The 17,581-nt window shown below is 49.0% G+C and overlaps 1 protein-coding gene across 1 annotated transcript in view; it reads right to left on the bottom strand.

The window, feature by feature from the left end:
- LOC132087180 (zinc finger protein 883-like) overlaps positions 1-17,581 on the bottom strand; it is a 448,191-nt gene that overhangs the window by 266,767 nt on the left and 163,843 nt on the right. The window contains exon 5 of the mRNA XM_059493213.1: positions 8,114-8,123. Coding sequence (XP_059349196.1) covers positions 8,114-8,123 — 10 coding nt within the window. The remainder of the gene's footprint in view (positions 1-8,113; positions 8,124-17,581) is intronic.

Raw genomic sequence — 17,581 nt, 5'->3', positions numbered from 1 at the left:
CCTGACCTGGGTGCCTGGAAAGGTTATGGAACAGATCACCTTGAGTGCCATCACAGGACACCCACAGGATGGCCAGAGCCAGCCAGCGTGGATTTCAATATCAGCACAGATGATCTCCATGAGGGGACTGAGACCAGCATCAGCAAATTTGCAGATGACACCAAGCTGGGTGTGAGTGTGGATCTGCTGGAGGGTAGGAGGGCTCTGCACAGGTCCCTGGACAGGCTGGATCCAGGGCCCAAATCCAACAAGGTGAGGTTGAACAAGTCCAAGTGCTGGGCCCTGCACTTTGGCCACAACAACCCCTGTAGTGCTACAGGCTGGGGACAGAGTGGCTGGAGAGCAGCCAGGCAGAAAGGGACCTGCAGGGACTGATGGACAGCAGGCTGGACAGGAGCCAGCAGTGTGCCCAGGTGGGCAAGAAGGCCAATGGCTCCTGGCCTGGATCAGGAATGGTGTGGCCAGCAGGAGCAGGGCAGTGATTCTTCCCCTGTGCTTGGCACTGGTGATGCCACACCTCGAGTGCCCCCGATTTACGAAGGCCATGGAGGGGCTGGTGGCTGTCCAGAGAAGGGCAATAAGGCTGGTGAGGGTCTGGAACACAAGTCCAGTGAGGAGAAGTTGAAGGAGCTGGAGATGTTTATCCTGGAAAAGAGGAGGCTCAGGGCGACAAGGCCGTGGCCAGGCACAAGTTGGACTTGATGATCTCCAAGGCCTTTTCCAACCTTGCTGATTCAGGGATTCTCTGAAACCACCCTTGGAGCAGTTGCACAATGAGCCCGGGGCCTCCTCTTCACAAGCTCCAGCAGCCCAGGTCCCTCAGCTTCTCCTGCCAGCCCCAAAGCCCATCCTGTCAGTCCTGCAGAGCCTCTGCAGCTCCTGCTCATTGCCCAGAACAGGGAGCCCCAGAGCCAGACACAGCAGCCCAGATGTGCCCCCCTGGCCTGGGGTGCCTCTGGCAAGGGAGCAGCACCAGGCACTGCAGGAGCCTGCAGACAATTCCTGCAGCACTTGTAGGATGATCCTTCTGCCCAAGGGACGTTCCCATGGTGCCAAGTCAGGAACTGCAATGGGGAGTGGGGCCAGAGAGGAAAGGGCAAACAGGGATGGGCTGTGTGCAGGGGAAGGAACAGCGATGGGCGAGAAGAAGAAATCTGTGTCAGGAAAGAAGAAAGAAAGCAAAGGTGAAGCCAAGGAAATGCTCAGGGCAGTTTGGGGCTGGCTGCCAGGCTGCCCTGGCTCTGAGCAACAGTGTCTGCAGTGGCACAGGAAACTCCCAGCTGATGGGAACAAACTTTCTGGCTGACTGTAGAGGTCAGGACAAAGCTGAGTGGTTTCCCTGGTGTCCCCCAGCCCTTGCTGGCCCCAGGGGCTGATGGCATTTGTGCTCCCTCAGGTTCATGTCCCCACACCAACAGCATGCAGGTGCTCCCCCTGCTCTGTGCAATGCAAACAGGGGCTGCTGAGGCAGTGCTGCTATGTCTGTGCCTGCAAGGATGGGGCACCTGTGTGAGCTGGGGGAGAGGCCAGGGCTGCCAAGGAGGGATGTTGTTGGCTGTTATGAACAAAAATTCGGTTAATATTTTTTTGTGAGAAAAAAGTTGCCACTACTGCTGGGCTGCTGCCTGTGTTATGGTAATTACGGGTCATTGTCGTTAATGGTTGTTTTTGTATTAGTAAAAGCCCTTGCTGGGGCGAGTTAATGGCCCTTCTCCTGAGACAGTAACGGGTGGAGACCTTCCTGAACAGTGAGGAAAAGAGACCTGGAGGGGGGGGTTATGCAAAGTGACTCCAGGACCAGCATGCTTTGTGGGACCTCCGACTCCAAACCCACAGAGAAACCCCAAAAACAACGAACCAGATAAGAGTTGAGAGACTGGAGTGATGTCTGGACATGAGGAGCTGAGTGCTGAGCCTGCAGAGATGCAGAACACCTTTGGAGCCTCTCGCCCTGACCACGGGAGTAGCCCCCGGAGATGAGGGCCTGCTAAGACAGGCAGCAAAAACAGGAAGACCTGTTGAGGACCACCACGCCCTAGAGGCTCCCATGAGGACGGGATCCCCCAGCTCTGCCCTTAGTGCACAGAGCTGTGCATATCCTCCTCCTCTGAGCCGCCCTGGGAGAGAGGACTGACGCTGCAGACTCGTCGAGCCGCCCAATCCTCACCTGATCACTTTTAAGAAAGGCAATAAAAAGGAGAAGAAGTCTCCTGGCCCTGTTTATTTCATTGGCTACTCCGTGAGGATGCTCTGGGACCCTGCCCTGGGCTGTCCAGCGCACTGGGGATGGGTCAGCCCCTGCTCTGCTGCTCCTTCCCATCTGCCCCAGGGCCATTGCAGAGCACCAGCCATGCTGTTTGCCCCCAGCCTGCCCACGGCCAGCCTGGGGCTGCTCACGGGGCTTTTTGTGCTGAGCATTGGCCTGGGCATGTTCTTGAGAGAGCCTGGGCAAGGAGCCTGGAGCCCCCAGGCCCTGGCCTGAGGTGTCAGCGCTGCCCCAGCAGTGCCCATGGCCTGTCCTGTCCCTGCTGCAGCCCCGTCACTGCCACCCCCAGGGCTGTGCCCGGTCCCGAGAGCACTCAGGCCCTGCAGAAACACCAGGGCCACCAGGGCAGCGGGGCAGGGCCACGGCAGCAGCACTGGCAACACCAAGTGCTGCTGCTGCTGGGCACAGCTGCTGGGCCAGCGCTGATCTGCCCCCAGCTCTGCACACAGACATTGCTGCTGCAGCTCCAGACAAGGCAACAGAAGGGGCATCTGTAGTTAAAACTTTGCTGGGAGAGCCTTTCGTTCATTTACAGTCACTAAAAGCACAGCTACTCCTTGACAAGTCTGGGGCCACAGGACATTTTAAGAGAAAGAAAATGAGAAATGGAATAAAGAAAAGCCTAGATTTAGAGACAATAATAAAAACTAAAACAGAGGGGAAAAAAAACCAAATCAACAGAACTATCCAAGATGACTTTTATTATAGATTATTTGCAGAATCTGGCCAGCCATTTAATGTTTCTGAAACCATCCAGTCATCAGTCTCCACACTGTAGCCTTGAGCTCCTGGTTCCTCAGGCTGTAGATGAGGGGGTTCAAGACTGGAGGAACCACCGAGTACAGAACTGACACCACCAGATCCAGGGATGGGGAGGACATGGAGGGGGGCTTCAGGCAGGCAAAAAAGCCAGTGCTAAGAAACAGGGAGACCACAGCCAGGTGAGGGAGCCAGGTGAAAAAGGCTTTGTGCCGTCCCTGCTCAGAGGGGATCCTCAGCACAGCCCTGAATATCTGCACATAGGAGAAAGCAATGAAAACAAAACAACCTACAGCTACAGAGATAGAGAAAAGAGAAACCTCAATTTCCCTGAGGTAGGATTTGGAGCAGGACAGTTTGAGGATCTGAGGCATTTCACAGAAGAACTGGCCCAGGGCATTGCCATGGCACAGGGGCAGGGAAAATGCATTGGCTGTGTGCATGAGAGCATTGAGAAAGGCACTGGCCCAGGCAGCTGCTGCCATGTGGGCACAAGCTTTGCTGCCCAGGAGGGTCCCGTAGTGCAGGGGTTTGCAGATGGACACGTAGCGGTCGTAGCACATGATGGTCAGGAGGAAATACTGTGCTGAGAGGAAGAACATTATGAAAAAGAGCTGTGCAGCACATCCAGTGTAGGAGATGTCCCTGGTGTTCCAGAGGGAATTGTGCATGGCTTTGGGGACAGTGGTGCAGATGGAGCCCAGGTCGCTGAGGGCCAGGTTGAGCAGGAAGAAGAACATGGGCGTGTGCAGGTGGTTGCCACAGGCTACAGCACTGATGATGAGGCCGTTGCCCAGGAGGGCAGCCAGGGAGATGCCCAGCAAGAGGCAGAAGTGCAGGAGCTGCAGCTGCGGCGTGTCTGCCAATGCCAGCAGGAGGAAGTGCCTGATGGAGCTGCTGTTGGACATTTTTTCACTCTGGCCATGGTGGACTGTTGAAAGAAGACATTGACAAGCGCTTTGAGTCAATCCTATGAGGTTATTTTAGGAATTCCCTCAAAACTACTTTTCTATCTGTGGGGGAATTTCACTAAGCATTTTTTATTTTTGATTTGGTTTATGCTTTTGAGTTCCTTCCTCATCTTCAGCATTGCTCTCAGCCTGAACCCCAGGGAAGCCCAAAAGGCAAAGCAGGGCTCTCTGTGCCCCAGTGCAGTCAGACCTACTGTTCCCACACAGGTGCCTATGCCTATTACATCTCCTCTTATTTCAGGGTGATGAAATTTTAAACATGTTTAAAAACAAAAGTGGAGTTTCTAAAGACTCCAGTTTCAAAGTCAATTTCTCTAAGTCCGTCTCTCTTTCCCAGTGCACCTGAACAGAAAGGGATACCAAGGATGCGTCTGGCTCTCTGCTGTCTGTAACTTTGCCTACTTGGAGCTGTTCCTCTCTATCCAAGCCTTGTCCCTGCCAGTGCTGCCAGAGCCCAGCCAAGCCCTGGGGGCTCAGCTCTGCCCTGCAGACCCCTCCCATCACAGGGCATTTCCCAGGGGCATCTCCGTGGCAGCAGGGCCTTAAGGGCAAGCCAGACAGAGATGCTGCAAGCCAAGCTGCTGCTGCTGCTGTCTGTAGGGAGAGGAGGCTGAGGAGGCACTTTCTGAGGGAGATCTGAGGCACATCTGCTGATGCCCAGGCTGACAGTGCAGGAGTCTCAATGACACAGCCAAAATTGACAGCCCCTTTCCCTTCCCTTTAGGAGAAAGCCGAGAGAAGCCCTGGCCATGCAGTACCATCTCCAGAGCAGGAGGAATCTGCCCTGATGGGGGTGGCTCCTTCCACCTCCAACTTCTCCCCTGCAGCGTCCATGGGGAGCTGCCAGGCAGGCTGGGAGCTGCCCCTGGCAGCTGGCACATGCCCTGGGCTGGCCAAGAGCCCTGAGGGCTGCAGGAGCTGCTCTGCAGGACAGCCCTGGGCAGCCCTGGATGCAGCCCCAGCTTAAGCCCCTGCAGCCGTCCCTGGCAGCAGGAGCCGTCCTGCCCTCTCCCTCTGACGGTGCCCAGGGCAGCTCTGCTCTGCATCACATCCTCCTCCTCCTCCTCCTGTGCCACAGAGAAACTGAGAGAGTCCTCCTGACACATCCCCCAGGCTGTGGGGTGTGCTGGCTTCAGGAGATCCCTCCAGGAGCACAGGGGATATTGCCCTGCACCCACACACTCACCATGCAGAGGTCTGTGAAGATGTTTCCCCAGGTGAAGTCTCAGCTCAATGTCTTCCCAATCCTGATTGCCTTCAGCCTGTCTCTGCCTGGCTCCTGTCCCCTCAGTGCCTGCAGGCAGAGCCCTCAGCCCTGCTGGGCTGGGAGAGGACGTGGCCCTGGGAAGAGCTGTTCCTTTAAAGCTCAGCAGCACAGACACAGCACAAGGACCTTAATGAGCCTCTTGGGGATTTGGTGTTGTTACATCAGACTCATTCCCTGAGAGCATCTTCCAGAAACTTCTCAAGAACTCAAAATTAAATTTAGACTCCAAAGTTTCTTGAAGTTTTAATGGGTCCCACTGAGGGACACGACTGGGAAAGTGTCTCCAGGTTCCTGTTAGAGCAGAACACTGGAGGCAGTGATGACAGCTGGGGCAAACAAGGCAAAGGTGTCTCTGGTGCTGAGCAAAGCTGGATGTGTTTGAGGAATGCAAAGGGCCAAGGCCTGAGCCCCAGCCCCTGGTCAGGCAGATCCTGTCCCTCTCTCCTTGCTCAGGGCTCTTGCTGGGATGGGCACTGGCATGTGGGGATGTGCAATGGCAAGGGCAGGAGCATGGGGCGGCCCCTGCCAGGCTGCTGAGCAGGGACAAGGAGGCAATGAGGCCCCAGGCCTGCAAGGGTTACTTGTCTCCTGCTCCCGCCTCAGTGCTTTCCTTTTTATTGAAAAGAATCATCCCTCCTTCCCAGGCACGCATTGTGGGAAAACAGGACTCCCATACTAATAACCAGTATGATTAAGCAGAAGCCATTGATTGTTTATGTTATGCACTTATTTGTACATTCTAACCCTACTGCATAGACTGATCACGCTCTTCTTCATTGGTGTATCTCTCTTGTCCTTGTGTTCTGCACGCACTTCGCAGGATATGTGATTGTTTCCAGTCTAGGTGGTTCACAGCCTTCTTTTATCGAGTTCTTCTGGTCCTGGTATTTTGTTTCTCAGCCTTTTCTTTCTTCATTTAGCACACTTTATGTCTTAGTAATCTTGGTGAATTCCAGAGGGCTCTGATAAGAATGACTACAAGCGACATGGCTGGTGCACAGTGTGGCCTAAGTTGCTCAGATACATTGCTACAATTCCCCCTTCTTCTTCTTGCACCAGCCAAACCCTTTTTACTGTATTTTCTACCAAGCAGGTCACCAATTTCACTATGCATGGAATAGCACAAAGCAATGTAATAATAACTACTAGTAATAACAAAGCTCTCTTTAAGGTATCTTTCAATCATCCAGTTATTCCTCATCCCTCAAACCATTCATCCAAGCCCCAGTCATTGAGAGTCAATTTCTTCATGTTGTCTTCTAGTTGTTTGAGTTTCCTGTGAATAGAAGAGAGGTTCATAAAACACATTCCTTCAAAATTCTCACACCTGTGCCCATGTGCTAACAGCAAAAAATCTATAGCAGCTCCATTTTGTAGTGTGCCATGTCTATTATTATCTAAATTAGTGCGCATTTGATTTAAAATAGCTGAACTTGTGTCCACTGTGAGAATCCACAAAATCAGAGGGTTTCTGGAAAGCTGCAAAAGGCAGGCCTCAGAGACAGCAGAACTGTGATTAGAGCTAAGCAGCAGCCATGAGATAAATCAGCAGAAAAATTATTTGAAAAGTAGAAAAGCAAGGACAAATAGAACAATGGTCTGTGTATTAATGCTTGTCTAGAATAACTCCTTAAGATACAGAAAAGTTTTTCTGGCAAGATATTAGGAAGTTTGAAGCTTAATAATGGAGCTCTGTGCATTGTGTTTTCAGGCTTACAAGCAGGTATTGTATTCAAAATAAGTAAGCATTGTTTTATCCAAAGGTACCTGTGCTTACAGGGGTTGGATAGAACTGTCAATATGCTTTTGCTTTGTGTGATTGGTCAAAAAACTTATAAAGTAAGTTGTAACATTAACTTCTTGGTCTGCTGCTTGGGATGTGAGTTGATGGCATCTTCCCACTGTCATAACCATGTAATGAGACTGATGCTGGAAAATAAAACAGCTCAAGGCACGTTCCACAGCAGTCCTGTCCTGTTTGTGATTTGTGCATAGCCCCCAGCTCCCTCCTTTCACAAGAAAGACTGTGCAAAGTAGTTTATGTTATTCGAATTTCATTAATTCTAATATCATATCTATTTCATGAATTGCTCTCAAAAAGAACCAAACCCCCTGTCTTAAGGCACTTTCATACCAACATGTACACACACCTCAAAGAAAGACCTCCGGTACTTGACCAGAATCATGAATGTAAAATTATTGAAGGGCAATAGCCTCTCATTATGTGGGGGAGAGGATATGCTTGTGTTTCTACAGATACAGGACCCCAATGGATTCCCAGAAGATTTATCAGTCCCTATGTAGACCACAGATCCGAAGACGACCCCTCAAATGAACACAAAGTCAGCTCCCTCTCCCACCATGCCCCAGAAGCAGCTTTCTCTTGGAGATGAAGAAAAAAGAAATTCATCTATCCAAACACTGTGGCAAGGACACTCATTGCACGTAGATATATCCCACTGATAACGTCCATGTCAATCTCAAATGCAGACACACCCCTCCCTTTTCCGTCCCTCTACCAGTGACCCTTTATCTCTACCGCTCCCTCTTTCCCCTCTTGAAACTACTCCCTTTTCCCTGCCTCAAACTTCCCTTAAAAAAGAGAAGGCAGTGACTGGGAGGAGTTGTTAAGAACTATAGGGGGAACTTAAGAATATTTAAGGATGTCTTAAAATAAGTCAACTAATGTGTGTTTTTGCCATATACAAGTGAAAACTACCCAGTGGGAAAGAAGAAGTATGATTCTTTCTGCAACATCCTCCAGGGCACCCTGCAGCAGTACCAGTGTCACCGTTGCCATCGTCTTTATTCAGCCCTCATCCATATCCAAGTGACCACTATTACAGCGACCTGATAAGGTCTTCAGGGTGAGAGAAGTGGACGAGAATCTTGTTTCATGATCAGAAGGCTAGATTTATTGATATATGATATATAATACATTATTACTATACTAAAAAGAATAAAGAGAGAAGTTGCAGAGGCTGCTAACCTAAGAATAGCATAGAAAAGAATGAATAACAAAGTCCAGCAGAAAGGAAGGACAAACTCTCCTGTGAGTGGTCAGCAAATCCAAACACTCACAGAAGACCAATCACCGCTGCACCTGTTGCATTCCACACCAGCCGATAACAATTGTTTACATTCTTCTTCTGGGGCCTCAGCTTCCCAGAAGATGAACAAATCCCAAAGAAAGGATTTCTATGAAAAAATGTCTGCAACAGACCACCAGCTGGATCGTCCCTCAGCCAAAACAAAACATCTAGGTCACTTTGGCAAAGTCATTAAAGCCAGACAATCTATGCATGGCCATGGGAAGCATAGACGATCTGCTCTCAACATGCCTGGTGGGAGCTCCCCTGTCACCAAATGACAACCCATACCTAGGTAAGAAACCCAACCCCGTGGACACCTGGGACAAATGGACAAAGATCCTCCCACACCATGTCTCCACAGGATTTGCTTTTCCAGGCCCAGGATGGTGTTCTGGGCAGTGGCATGAGGCACAGGGTAGGTTTCCAACCATCCAGTGGTGGCTTCCACCATGGTGAGCATGTAGCGCTTGCCCTGGTGTGTCTGGGGCAGTGGGATGGAGTCAATCTGCCAGGCCTCCCCATACTTGTACTTGGACCACCGCCCACCATACCAGAGGTGGCCTGCTTGGCCTGCTTGAAGGCAGCACACATCTCACAGTCATGGATAACCTGAGAAATACTGTCCATGATTAGATCCACCTCTCGGTCTCATGTCCACTTATAGGTGGCATATCTGTCCTGGTGACCTGAGGCATCATGGGCCCATCAAGCTGGGAACAACTCCCCCTATGCTGCCAATCTATCGTTGACACCTCTATCTTTGCAGCCTGACCTACCTGCTCATTGTTTTGGTGCTCCTCACTGGCCCAGCTCTTGGGGACAGGGGCATCTACATGGTGGACAGTCACAGATAGATTTTCTACCTGAGAGGCAATGTCTTTCCATCCATCAGCAGCCCAGATTGATTTTTCTCTATGCTGCTGGTTTGCCTTTTTCCACCTTTCCAGCCAACCTGACAGAGCATTGGCTGCCATCCATGAATCAGTGTAGAGGTAAAGCTTTGGCCACTTCTTTCTCTCAGCAATGTCCAGGGCCAGTTGAACAGCTTTGAGTTCAGCAAGTTGGCTTGATCCACCTTCTCCTTCAGTAGCTTGTGCAAATGTTGTGTGGGGCTCCATACGGCTGCTTTTCACTTCTGGCTCATCCCTACAATGCGACAGAAACCGTCAGTGAAAAGCGCATAGTGTGCTTCCTCTGCTGGTAGCTAATTGAATGGTGGAGCTTCTTTAGCCGTGTCACTTGTTTCTCTTCATCAGTGAGACCAAAGTTCTCACCTTCCAGCCAGTGTGTAATTGTCTCCAAAATCCCAGGGTGATTCAGGTTTCCAGTACGGGCGTGCTGTGTGATGATGGCAATTAATTTACTCCATGTGGCATCGGTGGCATGGTGGGTAGAGGGAACCTTTCCTTTAAACATCCACCCCAGCACTGGTATTCAGGGTGCCAGGAGGAGTTGTGCTTCCATGCCAGTCACCTCTGAGGCAGCCTGGACTCCTTCACAGGCAGCCAAGATTTCCTTCTCTGTGGGAGTGTAGTTGGCTTCGGACTCTCTGTAGCTTCGGCTCCAGAATCCTGGTAGTTGGTATTGAGTATCCGCATGCACCATCTGCCAAAGGCTCCAGGACAAGCCACGGTTCCCAGCTGCAGAGTAGAGCACATTCTTCACCTCTGGTCCTGTCCTGACTGGGCCAAGGGCAATTGCATGAGCCATCTCCTGCTTGATCTGAGCAAAGGCTTGTTGCTATACAGGCTCCCAGTGGAAATCATTCTTCTTGTGGGTGACCAGGTAATGAGGGCTCACGATCTGGATGTGCATTCTCCAAAAGCCTATGGCACCTTGGAAAGCTTGTGTTTCCTTCTTGCTGGTTGATGGAGACATTGTTTGGATCTTACTGATGACCTCAGTGGGAATCTGACACAGTCCATCTTGCCACTTTACTCCCAGGAATTGGATCTCTTGGGCAGGTCCTTTGATTTTGCTCTTCTTGATGGCAAAGCCAGCTTCTCGCAGAATCTGGATGATCCTCTCCTTTCTGAAACACTTCCATTGCCATGTTCCCCCACACAATGATGTCATCGATGTACTGCAGATGTTCTGGAGCCTCACCCTTTTCCAGTGCAGTCTGGATCAGTCCATGGCAGATGGTGGGGCTGTGCTTCCATCCCTGGGGCAGTCGGTTCCAGGTGTACTGCATGCCCCTCCAGGTGAAAGCAAACTGAGGCCTGCATTCTGCTGCCAGAGGAACAGAGAAAAATGTGTTAGCAATGTCTATAGTGGCAAAACACTTTGCTGCCTTGGACTCCAGCTTGTACTGGAATTCCAGCATGTCTGGCACAGCAGCGCTCAACAGTGGAGTCACTTCATTCAAGGCACGATAGTCCACTGTCAATCTCCATTCTCTGTCAGACTTGTGCACAGGCCAGATGGGACTGTTGAAGCATGAGTGGGTCTTGCTGACAACCCCTTGGCTCTCCAGCCTATGGATCATTCTGTGGATGGGGATCACGGCATCTTGATTTGTTCAATATTGCTGGCAGTGCACCATTGAGGTGACAATTGGTACTTGTTGCTCTGCCACCCTCAGGAGTCCTACTGCAGATGGGCTTTCTGATAGGCCAGGCAAGGTGGTTAATTGATTAATGTCCTCTGCCTCTACAGCAGCTATTCCAAACGCCCACCTGAGTCCCTTTGGGTCTTAGTAAAGCTGTTCCAGAGGAAGTCTATGCCCAGAATCCACGGGGCCTCTGGGCCAGTCACAATAGGATGTTGCTGTCACTCCTTCCCAGTCAGGCTCCCCTCAGTTCCCAACAGGGTCAATTGCTGTGATCCCCCCATCACCCCAGCAATGGAAACAGGTTCTGCCCCCACATGTCCCGATGGTATCAGGGTACACTGCACACCTGTATCAACAAAGGCGTTGTGTTTTTGTGGTTCTGATGTGCCAGGCCATTGGATCCACACCATCAGGAACATCCAGTTTTGCTGTACCTCTTCCTGGCTAGAGGCAGGGCCCCCCTAGCCCTTGTTATTATTTCTTTCTTGGGCATACATACTAGAGGTACTTTCAAGGGAATCTGACAGATCACACCTGGTAACTTGGTCATGGGAGGTTGAGGCCACCTTCACTTTAGGGGAACTCCCTCAGTTAGTGTTTCCCTCCTTGAGTTGATGCATCTGTGCTGCCAGGACAGAAGTGGGCTTCCCACCCCACCTTCCCATGTCTTCCTCATGGTCACACAGGAAGAACCACAGGTCAGCCCATGGGGTGTACCCTCTCTCTCTGGCTGGGGGATGTTGGGCTCTGACTTTGGGGCCTGTGACTCACACTGGTGCCATGTGGGAACTGTTCTTCCTCCCTCCACCCTCATCTCTTCTTGTAGGCTCTTAATTACAGCAGAGACATGAGCCTGCATTGGGCCATTGATCACACTCTCACAATATCTAAGCTTGTTGGTGACAGAACCCACTGTCTCTCGGTTGGTATCAGCATTAATCGTTGCAATGAAGGTGGTGTGTTGGGATGGCCCCAGATTTGCCAGACTGCACAACATTTGCCCTGGGCACCTGACCTTGCTGGGGTCATTATCATGCTGTCCATCCCTCCCAAAGAGTACCTCCAATACTGCCACTTCTCTCAGCTCTTGGAGCCCTTCCTCGAGGGTCTTCCAGCACATTCTATGGTGGTGCTCCTGCAGTCTCTCCCTGTGGACAAACCTCTCTCTGACACTCATTAAAAGCCACTCCCAGAGAGAAGGGGACCTTGACTCCCTTTCAAAAATCGGATTCCCACCTGAATCCTGGGTCAAGGGTCCCAAATTCCAGCCTCACCACCATCCAGCTGCACGCCTTTACCCATAAGGTCCCAGACCCAGAGTAGCCAGGTTGTATAAGCCTCATGTCCCCGTCATACTATGTCTTTGTGCAGATTACAGAGACTTTTGTACATCAGGGACTCGGTGATGATCTCAACTGTTCGCTCCCCTCTGGGTTGTGAGAGCCCTCCTTTCTTATCCTCACCTGGGTGCTCTGATTTCATCTTAGACCTCCTCGTTTCCACAGGAGCAACTGCTGCTGGCTGTGACTGCCCTTGCAGTTCAGCTGGAACCTGGACAGTTGTAACAGTTGTGTTCCACTGCTGCACTATCAGACTCTCCCTCTGTGAGGCAGGGGGAGGGTTTCTCACCAGCTGGGAAAATGTGCTCCTTCAGCATCTGGCCCATCTCCTTCACTAGAACCCACCCAGTCTGGGTGGTTCATTTCTGAGGTGGGCTGTGGGGCAGGGGCAGGCTCTGGGGCAGCAGCATCCCTTGTCTCTGGGGTAGGTGTCAGCGTGGTTTTATCCAGGTCAATCTTCCCTTATCTCTGAATGCTAAATAGAACAGTCCTATCAGCAACACCACCCACTGTATGATATCATTAGCATTTAGAGTGGATCTGAACCCTTTGAAAACTGGTGGGGCAGACCAAAAGAGCTGGGTGAAGGGTTGGGAGAAAATTTCCACCGGTGTCATTTCCTCACAGCAAGTACCATTATTAAAGTAAGCCCAAAACCACACAGTTAGTGTGTGATAGCTCTGAATCCATGTGCCTGCTTTCCAGTGGAACTTAAAAATCCATTAATTCCTCACCTTATTGTGATATATGTTATGGAATAATTTGTGTCTGTGTAAAATATACATTAAATAAGTTGTGCTTCTACAAAAAAATTCTTAAAGATTTAAAACCACAAGCTGCAGCCAGGGACAAGATTGCTTCACAAATTGAGAAATCACAGACGGCAGTGGAGAGAAAAAACTAATTAGCAAGCAAAAAGACGTGGCTCTGTGCAGAGATGGGCCCTTTCCCAGGACAGTCCAGAGACACCAAAGCGATGAATACTCAGTAAGTATCTATGATCAAGATAGTCAGAGTCTTCAAGGGTGTGCATCCCAATGCTCGGTTCCCGTAACTCGACAATCAGCATTCATCACTTCCCAGAAACAGTTCTGTCCAGCCCAGCACAGAGAAAAGGAAACTACATAAAAATGTGAAGGGACAAGAAGAATAGGAGAAACTCTGCCCCAGGTGGAAAAAGCTGTATAAAACCAACCTGAAGGAGACAACATTTGTGAGCAGAGGGGATCCAAAGTGATAGAGTTTAGATCAGTGTTCACCCAGCGCCAATCCCAGGCTCAAAGCTGTCCCTTTGATTGTGGCTATCGGAAACCGAATCTTGGTTGTGAAAAAAAAAATAAAAATTATTGATTATTGATTGGCTTTATCATTTCTTACTTGTAACATTATTAAGCCATAAAACAAATTGGATTGCTGGGGAAGATGAAACAGGAAAGCCTTATAAATATGATTGCCTTTTAAAAGATTTTGAGGATATAGAAACTATAAGCAAGATTGAAATGAAAGCAAGCTTTGAGATACCTCAGTTACTGAACAACTGGAAAACAATGATATGGGCAACTGAAGGTAATCCCCTTTTGATAAAACAATTCCCTCTGCTTGCAGACAGCTCCAAGGGTCCAAGCAGACCCCACTAGCTTGGCAGAAGGGGTCCAAAGAGGAGTTTTTAGGGTTTAAAATGTAACACAGTATGGTAATGTAATGATTCCTATAGGCTGTATGTAAATGCTATAGGATTTGTATCTTGTACTAGATTGGTTAGTGAGAATTAGAATATTCAACACAGAAGATGATTTATTGTATTTTAATGAGAACCTCGCTCTCTCATCCACTCTCTCTCTCTCTCATCTCTTTACCACACTCTTGCCTTCTCTCTTTCCCACTCTCTTTACTTCTCTCAGGCCTGCTCCAGCTGTGTCTGGCAGCTCTGAACAGGGCCTGGCACCCATACCCTTTACAATAAACTGCAAGTTCCACAGCCTGGCTTCAGAGATCTCTCCAGATCCCTTGGAAGGTGAGACCACCTGGAGACCAGAGGAGACCAGCTGGATCTCCAGGCACAGCTGATGATTGGCACAGCTGAGTCTGTGGGAAGCTCCCATAGCTCCTTCCTTCTCCCTCCCTGTTGACAGCTCCCTCCCTCCAGTCCTCAGACCCTACCTGTGGTAGTTGGTGTTCTACAGGTGTTTTAACATAAAAGTTAGATTTCCTATGTTAGTTAGTTATAATGGTTTCTCCCATGTACCCCATTTTGTTCCCCCTAATGGTTCAGTCCTAAATTGTTTACCACAAAGTTTTCCCGCCACTTGTCTGCCCGTCAGTGTGTCAGTCTCCCTGCTCCTCCCCTCATTCCCTTCTAAGCCCTTGTCAATCTCACTTGTACTACTCCTACTCTTGTCAGACTCTGTAGTCACTCCCCATGTATTCTCAAATGTTCTGTGTTAGTCAGCTATGTCTCAATGGTTGATTGGTTTGTGAGGCTTCTTCCCTCCCCTAAATGATCCTTATTGGAGTTGCTGAGTGATCTGTTCCTCCCCTAAGATCCCCTCACTGGGTGAGAGTTGTATCCACCCCTTGCACCATCCCCTCTTTAAAAATGCTAGTCAGACCTGTTAAAAATTGAGACGACAATTTGCCAAGTAAAACCAATTGAGAATTTATTGATTACAGCGGGCAAGGCAATAAGCAAATCAGCGCTGGGCGAGGGGAGTCTCCGCTCCGCCACTGTCACACCCTTCTGATTTTCTGTGGAGTTCTTATACAGTCCTGCTTCCGGGTTGATGTGTAGTACTCTGCATATTCTTCTTTTGCGTTTAGGTGGTCATAGTCCACTTCCCGGGGTCTGAAGATGAAGGTTGGTAATTTTCCTTTGTCTGATTCCTGGAATTTTTAGGCTCAATCTGCTGAGTTCCTGGAATCCTACGTTTACTGAGCGGATAAGCTGATACTGTGTTATCAATCATAGCAAACCCCCCACCCACATTAACAATTTACTTAACAGATAAACAAATGTTTGTGAAACTGATTGTCTTTTTGGTTTCACCTTCCTTATCCTTTAAAGTCTGGAAATTTACTTAAACAAACTTGAGGTGATGCAGCAGTCTTACTGGAATAACTTTGTCAGTTTTGATGAACAAACTTAAAGTTTTAACCCATTACAATTCCCCCCTTTTTCTTTTTAACCATTTTGTTCATCAAATCGTTTCAGTTCTTGTTTTGCTAGCTCTTAAACAGCATCAAATGTGCAACTTCTAAACGTCTTTTTACTATGGCAATTAATCTATAAAAGGCATGGCCCAAAAGTGAGCCTGAGTAGTGTATCTACTGCTCTCTCTTCTTCTGGGAGCCAAGATTCTTCTATCATTCAACTGTCCTTGTTCTAAATACAATTAACAATCAAAACACAAGGCAAAATAAACAAAAGCAGTAAAAATCACACCCAATATTCTTATAACATGTGTTACAAAAGTACAGGCTAGACCACCAAGTATGTCCAGAAAGCGCTAATAACTTTTCTTAAACTCAGGCAAAACGATGATTGTTTAGTTTGATTAGCAAACATTACTCATGTTTTCTTTTTGGCTGGTTAAAGCATGTTACTTCTGTGATACCAGCTCTTACAGCACTAAGAAATACAATAAAAAATAAGTTTTATTTTTCCTTTCCCTTTTTCTTTTCCTTCCTTTTTCTATCAACCTTTAGCTTTACTCCTGGCTGTTGTAGTCTAAAGTCCTGTAATTCTTTTATACATTGATCTAATGCTTTATCAGGATTTCCTTTAATGGGCCCTACAATAGAACGATGTGTTGAGGGCACCAATCTCCTACACCTTGCGGAAGGTATATAAGACCTACTTTGAGCTTTAACCTTTTTTATAGTAAGCTTTATCTCCCACCGATAGTGAGCCAAAATCTTCTGTTCAGGAGATTCGTAAAAATCTAAAGCCGAAGCGGTATCCAGCCCCGTCTGCCTCCTCAGGTCCCTCTGCCAGCTATCAAATGTGTGCTTGTGCTGGCATGTGTTGCACCATAAGTGCCAGAGCAAAGATTGTTCCACCCAAAAGGTTTTACCACAACCCCCACAATACAGTGCTACCCAAGTGGCACAATACGGGCTATAACACTCAAGGCAGTTTTTCCCTGCTGGTCCCCTTATGTAAAAAGGCGATAATGATTCAACAGTGTCAATCAATTCCTTAGCCGTTTGGTGGTGTGTCACGGCCCTGTCGACGGCTTTCGAGTGTCCTTTCAGTTGTATCAGTAGTGGCCGCAGGATCAGGGGTAGCTTCTCCTCTAATCGCTCCTTGTCTGCCAGCTTGTCCACCTGCCGTTGCATTGAAAGCAGGCTTGGTCCACTTTGCAGGTAGTTATACAGCTCCTGTAGGGGTAGAAACACAGGGATATGCCCTTCCCCAATATAAAACTCTGGCAGAACCTTATCCACTCAGGTTACAACATTTAGAAGAGAAAAACCAGAACCTGCCAGGTCGGACGGTAGATATTGCCTCCGGATTTAAATATTTGCCAATTCATTCCCCAACTTAGTGACTGTTCCCCTTTTCCTTTTAGGAGTTCATGCTCTGCCTGTTCCATAATCTTTCTCTTTGTTAGGCTAGAATCGATTCCTCCACAGGTACTTACCACTCTGCCTTTGCTTGTCAACTCGGTTGCCTCGTGCTACGAGAGAGGTATAGTCTTCTCGGCAGCAGAGGTATTTCTTCAGGAGGGTCTAACCTATCACTGTTATGCTGTTTCGGAGAGAAGGAGCTCATTATCAAAAGGTACGAGGGATAGGATTACAGGGGCACCGTCTATGATTTTGCCAAGAACTTGACTCCCCCCTTTTTCTTTTGTGGCTGATTCTACCGTCTATCTTGACAAATTTTACATTTACACCCTCTACTGTGGGGTTAATGAAGTCTTCTTCCATGATTTAATGAATATACAATCACCTGGTTTAAATGTGGTAGTCCATTTTTCAGGTTTCTTCACAAGACTTTTGGTTCTGCTGGCATGAAATTCACCTTCTTTCTGTGGTGGTCTTTTGGGCTATCATGCTCTTTTCCGCAGTTCTTCCCTATATCGCATTAGGGTGGTCAAGTATGTGTTAATCTGCTGGTCCCTGAGGCTGGGGTGGTCTTGGAGTGTATCCCGTACAGCATTTCGAAGGGGTAAACCCCCACATCAGCCCTAGGCTTGGCGACTGCGGCAGGACTCCAAGGGCTGCTGGGGCGGTTCGTGTCCCGATCCACTCCAAGCCAGCACCGAGCACTTCTCGCGGAGTAATCGGTCGTCCCCGACATCCCGCGCCTGTTGGACAACTGCCAAGGTAA

This window comes from Ammospiza nelsoni, unplaced genomic scaffold (genome assembly GCF_027579445.1).
Source record: "Ammospiza nelsoni isolate bAmmNel1 unplaced genomic scaffold, bAmmNel1.pri scaffold_54, whole genome shotgun sequence".
Lineage (NCBI taxonomy): Eukaryota > Metazoa > Chordata > Aves > Passeriformes > Passerellidae > Ammospiza > Ammospiza nelsoni.
The sequence above is the reverse complement of the archived record's forward strand: the minus strand, read 5'-3'. Positions and strand labels throughout refer to the sequence as shown.